The following is a 13136-nucleotide window of genomic DNA, read 5'->3' as shown; positions in this document are numbered from 1 at the left end:
TTTTATTCACTGTTAATTTTTAAAGGGAAATTAAAACACAGTTATCCTCAAAATATCTAGACATGCAATAGACTCTTCACATTGATCGACAGTCACCATTAATATTCACTTTTTCAAACAGGTCTTTGCAAAATCAGGTATTTTAACTTTTATAAGACTTTGAGGTAAGAATGAAAAGCCAAAAAACAGCTTTTTTTAAACAACAATTGTTTTCAGGGACCATTCAGTTTATTTTTCGACAGTACATTCAAAGGGCAATCTAGACTGCCTCTCTGCAGAGGACGTAACTGCTTTAGTAATAAAGAGTGTGCTGTACAGATACGGAAACAAAAGTCTGACATGCACAGCAGTGAGTCTCTAGGAATATCACAGCACGTTCAGAGCAAAACTTGAGAGGAGCAAGCAGGTTGAAACCCAGCAAAACTGCCTTTGGGATCAGACCTCTTTCAGAACTCTTTGCTGTGGGCCCAGGTGTGCAAGGCTTAACTAGAATGGGTATTCAAACAACATACCAACTAGGAAAAACAGCACTTTTATTTTAGAGCCTATGGGATCTAGAGAATTTTTAAACATTTCTAACAAAATAAATACACAAATCAGAAAAACACACATCACTTAATATAGGACACCAAATTGTTCTGCAGCAGAATGTGCAAGTAACTGGTGAATTACCTGAACAGGCTATATACTTTTGCCTGAACTGTTTAAGAAAATATTCAATTTTTTGATGTTTGTACTTGCAAACAAAAAGAGTGTCAACAATCTGCAAGTGCTAAAAAGAAAAGTACAATTAAGATTTTTTTTTAAGTTTCCAAACACATCCAGGGTCTCCTTCAGGCACATGATGGGCTTCATTTATTTTTAAAAGTTGTTATAGCTACTTTAATGTTTCAAAACACTCTAATACATACCATATTCAATAAAATTTAGGAGAGTTGTAGGTAGCTTAATAAATATTTGCTGAGAAAGAGGATGAGAATCTAGCTAAGTCACTGCTATCATATGTGACAATAGCAAAATGAAAATTAGCTAAACTCCATTGTCTTTTAAATAAACATATTAAAGTACATTGAAATCAGAACAATAATACAAGAGGAAAATTATGCCACTGATTGCTTTCTTCTACTTTACTGCAGTATTTCAAAAAATTCACAAACAAATCCTCTCGAAGCCCTAACAACTAACAATATATGATTTCCCTAACAATATATGATTTCACAGCATTCATGAATATGTCACCAATTATTCATTTTCATAAGCTAATAATACAGAAAGTCTCTGTGTCCATTACTGATTTTATATCAAAAAAAAAAAAATCACTGAAACAAAACAAAAACAAACACATGTGATATTTGAAACATAACTGAAGACTGGCTTGAAATAGTTTATTACTACCAAGGCTTTAATAAATATTTCTTAAGCATGTTCATGTATATGAGAGTTTAAGTATGATATGGTTTAAATTTCCTTTAGAAAATAAACCCAAATATGAAACATTCAGTTTAATGCATTATGTATATTTATGGTATAATTAAAAGACAATAGCTCTGGGTAAATAATTATATTACATATTTATAACTATTGCAAGAATAGACATGTTTTATATAATCTTCAAATTTAAAAAAAGCAAGATATACAATTGACAGTATTAGAAGAGGACATTCAAATCTTGCAAAAGATTATCTAATCTTACTTCCAAAAAATTAAAAAACAAAATAATGCAACTAGTTTTCTGGCCCCTTCTTTGCTCCCCTACCCCCTTTCCCCTTTCACACACAGAAAGCAAATTCTCAACCAACTTGTATGCATTTCCCCCCCAGAAATGTGTCATGGTAAATAAAAGTGGTTACAAAACATTATTCCCTGTAAATTATGAGCTCACTGAACACAAACACATAATAGTGTTTCATTTTAAAATCCCTTCACCAATGTTAAATCTTATACTAACTCAGATGGGGTCATTATTTGCATTCATGTTCCATAAAAAAGTGAATCAACCACTTTCTTTAAATTGTCTTTTTCTAGTTAATAAATTACTCACAAATTGAGTCCCCTCACACATGCCTAAACCTTTCCATTCTACTGCATTGTTTCTCCAACTATCTAGTGGGCACTCAATTAACACTTGTTATAGTTAAATGTCCAACTTTTTTTTTTTTTTTTTTTTTTTTACAAGTAATGTATTTGTAGGTACATTAACATTCATAAGGACTTAAGTGTAAATACAAAAAGTAATCTTTGTAAACAGTTCTCATATCACCCCCAAAACCTTGTTCAATGAAGCATTCAAATCACAGCTCTTGAGAGAAACAAACTTATAACTCAAATATATACTCATTAGCCATATATATTCTTCGAAATATAAGAGCTGCCAATGCAAAAGTCAGAAGGACGATCAGAACAGTTGATCCAGTGTGGTTCATGTTGACCCTTGGTTGCTGGACTCGATTAAAGTCAGTTGAAGATGGAGCCCTTCTCTGACTCTGTTGCTGGGCACGGCGCTGCCGAGGACTCATAGAGGTATTAGTGGACACAGGAGGAGTATGCTCTTGACTAGATGTTGCACTGCTGTTCTGAGTTTCGGACTAAAAAAGAAACAGGAATAGTTGTGAAGCAAGGCTGCATGAAATCAGCAATGCGTATCCCACATAAATAATGAGGACTAAAATGTACTCTTTAGGTAGTTTTTATTGAAAGCCTGAAGATAAATATGTTAGGAGATTCTATTATAGACCTCATTTTTGTCTTTATACTATCTTAAGAAGTAGTCTGCTTAAACCTGCAAATATAAATATTAAATATTTAAAAAAAAAAAACTGAAAAAACTGAAGAAAGTTTGTCAAACAACATTTGAATTCTAGATTATTTGAAATATCCTGATTTGAAACTGTCTTTGCCTAGGATTTGCTTAACTCCTTGCAGTTCAATAAAAGCTTTAATAATCCTTCAGATAACTAAGTCTCTGGTGATTTGTAATGTCACCTTTATCAAGGGGGAAATAAGTGGAGGACAGCAAGAAAGGAAAGAGAAGAGTCCAAAGACTTATAATTCAGCAATGTTCCACTGCTTCCTGTGGCTAGCTAGGTCCAAAATTCTGTTCTCATGACCATCAACAACACTGAAAAAAATAAAACTAAACACTCCCAAATGGTTCCAGAATAAATTATTGAGCACTGTACCTATACATGCACTGTACCTATACATGCACATACCTATTGCCCTCTACTGGTCAAAAGTTGGTCTACCATTATGCGTAGTAAAAAAATATATGTTGGCAACTGATGTTTAGCTCAGGAGAGTAAAGAAAATCATCTTTCAGTTTCTAACGTTGTAGCTATGGGTTCTAACAGCCCTCTGGCCTAATCCAGCTTGCAATGTTGAAAGGGTCAGACTTCCAATGTTTTAGTATTAAAAATAATGACACAGCACAGTTGCTAGAGTTAAAACAAACTTTTCAAAAAGGTTCAATTTTGAAGTGTTCAGAGAAAAAAGCAGCTCCAGCAAAAAGAAAAGTTACTTCTTTAAAGTTTTCTTTTCCCTTCTCAGAACAATGTGCAGAAGCATTTCCACACAAAATAATCTGCAAGTATTTCCACAGTTAGCTTTTTTCTTTTTTTTAGACTTCTAAAAGACTGATCATCATTAAAGCAGGTAAAACTAAGGTTTAGGGCACTATTTTTGTCTCCAAGCAAAGGCCTTTTTAAGGGACATACTAGCCACAGCCCTAAGCACTGGTTTGGCGCGTCAGCTATTATGCCTGAGAACGATGCAGAAGAAAAGAGAACTAACAGCCAAATACTCAGTCTCTTGTCTCCGGTGATATTCTCTCCACAGGTGCTGCAGAGAAAAACATCCTCAACTGTGCATGAAACTCAATGATCCACACTACAGCAGTACCAAGTCCTGTGACTCTCTGGCCACTTATTCTGCACCTGGGAGAAAAATCTCCAAACGTTTATCTTGTCAGTGATCTAACTAGCTCAGGGAAGAGATCTTCCATTCCTGTCTAATCTCCAGTACTATTTCCCACTGTTTATTATGAACAACAGCAATGAGGTATTACTTGCATTATTTGACAGCTTGCCTGTTTACTTAGGTTTCTTGCCCAAGCAAGCAAGCTCCTTGGGCAGCTTCAGAGAAATGAATGTTTTAAATAGACATATTTCCATTTTGGGTTTCATCAGCAGAAACAGCCAAGAACTCCACTAGCAACTGCCATGATTTCTATTACACCGCAGAAGAAAGTCATTCAGCTTTATACTGAACCTGCCTGAAAGCTCCCAAAACAGAGACTCACACTGATCCTTGATTTGCTATGTGGCAAATGGCCTCATGCCAAAGAAAATAAAGACTTAGGGAAGCTGAGCCTTTGAGAATGAAGTTTGTAGATTCATTTATACTCCCATCTTTCAGAAAGGGAAAGAGAGAGAAGTAAATCCAGAAAGTGAAACCTGCATATTCAGCAGGGGCGAAGAATTACTCTTCCCAAAGTCTCTCTCTCTCAAAAAAAAAAGTCTAGAAAATTTCCTGATCCTTCATAACAATTACTAAAAATTATTAATAATGGATGTCACACTGCTGGGTTTCTTCCTAAAACTGTAAATTTCATATTTAAAAATAAAACAGAAAGATCCTGTTCTGAATGAGACAAGGTGATACACACTGGCATGAGCTGAGCTGTAATTTCAGACACACCTCACTCACAATTGCAATGCTATAAATTAGCTTTGGGAAGAAATGATATGAATGGATCAGTGTAGCAGAGGATAGACTGCTCCATCCAAAGCTGAACTAACCCACTCCCTTGGGACTCCCCACATAAGCAATGTCCACCAAATATTAAGAGGACATGCAGGAGCAGGTCAGATCAGAAAGGGAGTGATCATTGCCCAATACAAAACTTGGGAACAGATGCTAGTGTATCTTAAATAACGTATACATGCTTGCAGATTACAAATCTTTTGCTTTAAAACTTAATTAACTGGGGGGGGGGGGAGTATGCTGAAAACAAAGTTAAATAAGAGCAAAACATTGTGACCTCCTTTATCCTTTCATCTTTATACTCGGTGAATATTCACTGCATGTGTCGTATTATTTCTGAAGCTTCTGAAATTTGTTAGGACTGGCAGAAAAACTTTGCTCCAAGGACATCCAAGCCTGATAAGTATGGCTAGTTTAGTAAAATGTACATATATTAGACTTAATGAAGGTTTCTGTCACGTAACGAAATGCAAGTAAGGAAATCTACACTGTGTTCAGTCTATTGAAGAATAGTAGCATTCACTGCATCATTTATATCTCCAGATCATTATTTTAAGTTTTATCAGAATGCTGAAAACATAATAATCTTGGAAGAGGATGTTTTTAAAAAATAGAAAACTCTAGAAACTCAGGGCCATATAAATCCTCTGGGTTACTGAAGCTTTTGTCTTTCAGTTAAACTAATGATCTCAGAAAGATATAGAAATAGGGAGATATAGAGATTGGTTAAATATTAGTTTGTGCATCTAACTCCCAAATGACGAACAACTAGAGCTTGACATGGCACTGCTTAAAAGCTAATAGGAAAAATGATTATTTTTAATGAATCAATGATAGTGTTGAGCAAGAACCCCTAATTACTGATGCTCATTTAAAACTATTGCTCTAGAATTAGGAAACTTAAGACACCTCTTAACAGCAATAGAAAGAAACATTTTTAAACAATAGATCCACCTTTCAGTACATATGATTAAAAATGAGAGCTTCTATAAAACCTCATGTTTCAGAACATGTCTCATTTTCTCACTGGAAACTCCCTCTCATCAGTTCAAGGTTAGTTGATTTCAGTTACACTATTTATTTCATCACTCTTCATTACACCCCTTAATCTGTCTGGTACGGTAGTACCAGACACTACTATAGTATCCTAGTTAATAACAGGTGTACTAAGATTTAATATTGCCAAATTGTCAAAAAAAGTTCTAGCAACAGTTTTTAACATAGCACTTTATAATTCTCATCAAATACCAATTGCATTCATTGACCATAAGCACCAAGGTGGGACTCCATTCCACTTCAAGACACTAAATGTAGGTTGCTGTAAGTGTGGGAGGAGTCCAGACTCCCATTATAGCCCATGGGGATTTAGCCACTGCAATCAGAGGGGCAGAATGAGCAATGCAGCTGAGCAGCCTCTACCTCTCAGTGAGCTGCACTGCTCCCTGCACTCCACTAACTATACTCCCATGGACTATGATGAGAGCTTTGGTGACTTAATCTAGACCTGAGTCCAACCTGAGTACTTATGATATATTCATTCAAAATATTCTTTTGCTCAAATGTGGAAGAATTTCATTTTCTTAATACTAATAGTATTTACTTTTAATCATGTCAACTTCCAGCAGTACTTCACTTGTGATTAGAATATTCAAACACAAATGATGTACCATTACTTCACCCTGAGCAGATATCAACAACTACTATAATTTTAAAAATGCTGTATGTACCTGTTCTGGAGTAGGCTAGTCAGAATTTTGTTTTTATAAGCCTGTTCTACTTTGCCTCCTGACTCCTCACAAGTACCGTGTTGTATGATGCCTTAGGTAGGCTAGTGTCTTAGCCTTAATACTTCTGAGGGCCTGCTATATGCAGCTTTGTCGCCCTTCACCCAAGTTGCTGTGGCACTGTTTTTCAGAGTCTCCATGCAGCATTTTTCCTTTTATTGTTCTCATGCTGTTCTGATATTGTTCTCATGGCCTTGCAGACCTCAATAGTACTGTTATGAAAAGTTCTTATGAGAAGCATATATATGTGAGAATCATCCCTCTAGCCTCTCTTCTCAAACAGTAGAGGTAAAACACACACACATGCACAGACACACACACACATCCCAATTATATCATATAATCAATATGGTGTAATTACATTATACCATATTTCACAGGCAAAAACTCTGTAAAACTAAAAGAAATACTGAACAACACAACAGTTCAACTAGGGTAGCATTGCTGTCAATATTACAATTGTCATTACTAAAACAGAACCCACCACAGCAAATTAAGTTTCAAAATCTAAAAAAAATACGCTGAACAGTGAACTATTATAATCATGAGTTTCTGTGCTTCTTTAGTAAGTGAGGTCTATATTCCTTTTTTCTAAGTGAAACAGAAGGGAAAGTTAATTCAAAATATCTCTGTTGATGGAATGAGAAATTCTTTCTTTATAAAGAAGGCCCTGCCTGCATGAAGTAGAGGGAGTGAACTCAAAGCTCTGCCAAGCTAGAGATCCGTTTTGGTGTTCTCTCACACAGGAATCTAGTTAAACCTTTCTCTGAAGGAGCATCCCTGTACTCATAATTGTCTGCCACTAACTCACTGCAAAAAAAAAACCCTGTCCTTTCAACGGCTTAAGGTAAAAATCATGGAATTTACAACTGTTCCTGAAAAAAACAAACTTATCCATAAAGAAGTAGTCTGTAGAAAAGTTTTTTCCTAGAGTGAAAGGTAGTCTAAAGATTCTCACCTCTTTACCTACAGTTAGAACCTTGCCTTAGCATCTATTTATCGTTACTTTTTTAATGAAGATTGGTTACAACTGGTCCAAGGGCGAGAAAAGATAATACTACATAGGCAACACTCCATTCTTTCTGCGTGATTACTACTATTTTATTCCCCTGAATTGTGTAGTGGGACATAAAGTCCTATGACTTTAGAGTTAGGCACATTAAATCTACTATCCCAAAATGAATTACACAAGCTAATATAAGGATTCAGCATTAGGTCAGCCTTGTTCTTTTTATTCTCCAAGCGCTGTGAATTTCAAGTTCACAACAGCAAATCTTCTATAAAATTTTTAACTAAACATTAGTTTCTATAGTAAGTGGTAAACATTTTATCCAGAAAGGGGGGAAAAAATAGTTTTGATGTTGCCCATATCTGACACTTACAATTTACTAAGGCAGAATTAGGTCTTCACACAGCAAGAACACAGCAAATTCTTTTAGGCTTAAATAATTTTACACATGTAGGTAGTCCAACTGAGTAGGAAGAAACTGAGGTTTGCATGGACACTCTTATGCTTATTAAACTGTGACCAGAGGCCTTGATCTGCTACTCTGAAAAGATTTCTGCTAGCTTTAGCATGAATAAGAACGCAAAAGTAGCACGCTCAAATTATTTAAAATAGTCTTTCATACCACACATCTTGTTCTTCCACTGTGTGTCTGTAAACTTTAAATCCCCAATGGTGGCAGAAAATTCCCAACTTCCAAAGCTTGGCAGTTCAGAAACACAGGTATTTTTTTCAAACTCAAAATAACAATGGTGACAGAGGGTGACATTCTGATCCCTTAAAACATTAATCCACTTTTCATAGTTACAGTCTATTTCATGTAAAAATGTTTATGTAATTTATATAATGTCTAAAGCTTTCATTTCATTCGGGCCCACTCTTCTAAAAATCCAATTAAACATCAGTTACAAAATCAGCATAACTGATTCTCAGAAATAGGGGTAATTAAAAACAATCTTTATGAAGTCTCTCTTTTTCCACAATAAAATGTTACCAGTGCCTTGGTATTTTGGTTAGCTCTACTATATTAGCCAGGATTTGTAATAAGAAGAATAGAATAAAATAAAATGGTTTATTAAATCCTATACAATCTGGAAAAATCCTTATTGTGGAAAAAAAATGTATGCTATTAGCATGTTTATATTTCTACATAGCTTGAAAATATGTTGCGAACATGCAACAGATGGTCTGATGTTATTTGACGTGTTTTTGGTTTTTTAAGCAATCTGCAGCCCCATCCTCTCTAAAAAAACCACAGCTTATCTGGGATTTGTCTGCAATTTATCAGTGAATTTAGATTGCATTTGCAGTCATAACAGCAGCTGCCTTGGCCCAATACCAGGCCTCAGTCACTTCCGAAATGATTATGTAAGTCCTGTACCTAGCAGTATTAAAATGCAAATGTCACGACATTTACGTCAAATGGTAAGAATAATTTAGTCAAATTTATTTAAGAGGTTATGAAAACAGGAAAATATTCTTTATTAATATTTAAAAGCAACAAATTACCACTGAAACATTTTTTTGCTTGTGGCTAAGAATTCTGCTGCAAGAACCTGTGATACACTATGTAGATAGTAAGTTGTAGTACTCAGACACCAAAACATTTTTATGAATTTGTAACCAATACATTAAAGGAATTATTGGGAATAGGAGCTATTACAAGAAAGTTATTTAAAGTCTGCTATTAAGGGACGGAAGTGAAAGTGGAGATCACTTTTTAAAAAACATGCTATTTGCCAAAGTTTACATGAAAAGATTCTTGTATAAAATTATGCACAAATACTAGGAGAAATGTATGGACTGCATACTCTTAATGAAGCTTCCTATAAGCTTAACAGTACAGATTTCATATTCAGACCATGCACGTATTTGCATCTGATAAAGCTCAGACACAGACCATACCATTGCACTTGCTGGATCCTGGAATGCTCTAGCTACACCATCCTGCTGGGGCTCAGGTAAAGCAGCAGAGTGGTTCAATCCTGATGTGTTTGAAGGTTCAGCATCAGACTTCCTGGATGAATTGACTTCTGCCTACAAGGAGGACATATGTACACTTCAGAGACGAGATCAAAATTGCTCCAGAAAGATTTGGCCTATTTTTGAACGTCCATTTTAATATATACAGGAGACTTACTGAAATGTAATCATCAGGTATGCCAATTGCACTCCAACTGCACACCAACAGATTTAAGAAATTCTAACTTGTAAGAAATAAGACTATAGATGAACAAGCATCAGTTTAAAAATACCAGTTCTGTTTTGGATTTTTTTAGTTCTATTTGTTTGCATATAATCATAGGTATAACAGCCCCAAAATGCATAAGATTGATGGAGCAAAAAAGAAAATTCTTCAGAAGACCCAGGACAAAATGATCCCAGAAATAGAACCATTTTTTAAACTTCTGTTTCTCAGGATCCTTAAGTAACTGACTACTTCTTACATGTGAACTAATATAGACTGTTTCTCAGCAGGGCTAACTAGCCTCAGAGAAATGTTATATTAATTTGGATATATTGGCTCTAGCACCAAAGTTGTATCACAGCCAGAGTGGGTATATGTGCATGGCACTACACTGTGTCAAGCAGGAATACCTCACTTTTCAGCATTTATATTTCAGCATAAACAGGGCAAAAGGAAAAAATAATACTGCTTTTATATGCCTTAATAGAATGTCTAACAAGCACCACTTCCCAATATTAATAATCTCTCACACTTTGAAAATCTGAGGCATTGACAGATCAGTAATGATATGCAGAGGATCATGAATGGACCTATATTATTAAAATAACATATATGCTAGCAATAATCCCTTGCAAATAGAAAAGGACACAGCATCATAGTCCTGAACTGAAACACTTTACAATGCATACGTATTAAAAAAAAAAAAAAAAAAAAAAAAAAAACAACCACAGGACCAAATCAATTTCATCAGCAAGTGGTGTCTCTCTATCCTCCCCAGGACTGTAGTGTTGTACCTCCCAAATCATGTATCTCGATCCCAGCTTATGGAAAAGACAACAATTCCAAATCTAATACTAGGTAAGCATCTGTCTTCAAATGCAGATAGAAGTAGTAGTAGTAAGAAATACAAACACTGTATTAGAAAACTACCCGTTATATAGATAACAAGCCGATAAGATCAGGAGGTAATAATTCAGCATTTTTCCATGTTACTATTGGACATGGGAGAATAAATTGTTTCTCAATACATAACATTTCAAGAGGATCAAAATATTATCTGTCACTGAAATGATCTGAAAATTAATTAATTTAAGATTTAAAAATATTTAAAACAATCTGACAATATTGCATTGCTTTTGCACTTGACTGCTCTGAACTCTAATATTAGACAGCACAAGTTATGACTCAAATATGGGCCAGCAATAAAACAACACAGAATCATAGAATAATTTAGGTTGGAAGGGACCTCCAGAAGTCTTCTGGCCCAGCTCCCTCCTCAAAGCAAGCCTGTGTCCAATCAAGTTTTGAGTATCTCCACAGATGGAGACTCCACAACCTCTCCAGGCAGCTGCTCCAGTGTTTGACCATTCTCATGGTGGCATTTTTTTCTCACGTCCAGTTGAATATCCTTTCCTGCAGCTTGTGACCACTGCTTTTTCCAAGAAAAGTTCATTTAATCTTTTCTATTAATTTCTAGAAAGTGTGCACACTATATAACGCATATTCATTTTAGCTTATGAAAATACTAAGTGGTCTTGAAACGTGTGACTGATCATTAAATTAGAAACATTCAGACTAGGATTCAAAACATTTACTCCAAAGTTCCCAAAACTGAAGCATCTTTCTCACCATTCAGTCTCTCTTTTCTCCAGCCCTTACCTTTGCTCCCAGAAAAGCTAGAGAGAACAGACTTCAAAGAAAGAAGATCAACATATTTAATGCAATAGCAAGGATGGGGGGAGAATTAATTCTACTGCAAAATATGCTTCAGGTTACGTGGCACAAAATGGCTACAGGCAGGTAGATGCATCATACTATTTTACATTAATGCATTTGCTGTTAGTTATAAATCTTTTCTTATTTTCCTTTTTTTTATTTGTAAGTGGAATGTAATTTATGGTATATAGCACCTAAAATCCACAAAATAATTTGTACATCAATGTAACTCTGATTAGAAAATTTAAATTTTCTATGAAAACAGAGAGGAAAGCAAAGGTGGAAGCTCACAGAAGTAGAAAAACTGTAATTTGGAAACTTTTTTCTGAATTTCATGTTCCTTTCTCAATACCAAACACAGGCAGTTATTAGAAAGTTATCATTTTGCTTAAGGAACTAAAAGAATTTCTTATAATCCCAGCATCACCTAGAAAAAGTTAAAGGAGTCTCTTACATGAGGATCAAGATAACACAGAGATTGCTAATACATTTTCTACTAGAGAAGCTCTCCCAAATTATATACTCACTTGACAATCTGTTGTTAATTCCCACCTCACAGGTTGACACAGAATAGCCACATGATTAAAAACTAGAGTGACTTTTGTACTTCTTGCCAGTAATTCATACTATTATTTTGGTACAGACACACAAATTGTATGCTTCGGCCTAACATCAAATAAAGAATAAAAAAGCCAAGCAAAGCAGAAACGTAGAAAGCTTAAAAAATATGATCAGTGAAACCTGATTTGAGAAAGGGAGGGAGGAAGCAACCAGAGAAGAGGACTGTTTTTTAGGGTGGAGGGGGAGGACTGCAAAAAACATTTTTAAAGGCTGTAAAAACCTGAGGTTTTGTTCATTTTTCCCTTGTTGAGTGCTTGTTCTTAAGAGGTGGCATTAAATACACAGATACACAGAATGCACTGATATTCTTAAGAGACTGATTTCCCTCTTTCATTTCAAAACTGAAAAAGTTATGAAATTAAGTTGTGAGTTCTTCCTAAAAAAAGTATATTCTAATATTTCTGATATCTCTGTGATAAAGATTAGCAGTTCTCAAGCAAAAACTAATCCTATGCATTTTAACCATTACATGCTGTAAAGAAGACAAAGAGTGGTCAGTCCTATTTACTTCTCTGGGTAGCTCAGCTTTAAAATTCTGTGCCTGTATTTCCTCAACTTTGTAAAATGTTTTGAGACCTTTTTATGATAAGTATTTTTACAAACAGACCCAATCATGTCAGCAACTAGATGCGAGATCACAAAGGAATACATAGGTCCTGCAAAACTGGCAGTGATGCTCAGTACGAAGCAATCTTCACTTTCATGGCACACAGAAACAGCGTTTAGGACAGCGTTAGGAGAACATTGGTGATACAAGGGAAAAAAATGGTTCCCCTGACCTCAGTGAGGATGTATTCTGCACCAATGACACATAGTCATAATATATTTCACTGCAGATCCCTGCCTTCATGCACAGCAGTCTTCCTTAGTGGCTTATTTACGAGTTTAGTGAAAAATCCAATGAAAAATAACACTGTGCATGCAAGACATGCAGTTTTCTATGGTACATATTTGGCTAAACAAACCTTATTCTCACTGAAACACAAGCTAGAGAACACATTTTTGGGGCAACAGCAATTTCCATACCAGAGTTCAACTTTCAGTATCTTCAGCTGCAGAG

At 35.3% G+C, this 13136-nt stretch overlaps 1 protein-coding gene across 3 annotated transcripts in view; it reads right to left on the bottom strand.

The window, feature by feature from the left end:
* Positions 1-516: 516 nt before the first annotated feature.
* Positions 517-13136, bottom strand: part of UBE2J1 (ubiquitin conjugating enzyme E2 J1) — a 29404-nt gene continuing 16784 nt past the window's right edge. For all 3 annotated transcript variants that reach the window (XM_067294000.1, XM_067294001.1, XM_013949010.2), the window contains exons 7-8: positions 9457-9588; positions 517-2585 (exon numbers count right to left, since the gene is read on the bottom strand). In XM_067294000.1, the coding sequence (XP_067150101.1) occupies positions 2316-2585; positions 9457-9588 (402 nt within the window). In that variant the 3' untranslated portion in view covers positions 517-2315. The remainder of the gene's footprint in view (positions 2586-9456; positions 9589-13136) is intronic.

This window comes from Apteryx mantelli, chromosome 3 (assembly GCF_036417845.1).
Source record: "Apteryx mantelli isolate bAptMan1 chromosome 3, bAptMan1.hap1, whole genome shotgun sequence".
Lineage (NCBI taxonomy): Eukaryota > Metazoa > Chordata > Aves > Apterygiformes > Apterygidae > Apteryx > Apteryx mantelli.
The sequence above is the reverse complement of the archived record's forward strand: the minus strand, read 5'-3'. Positions and strand labels throughout refer to the sequence as shown.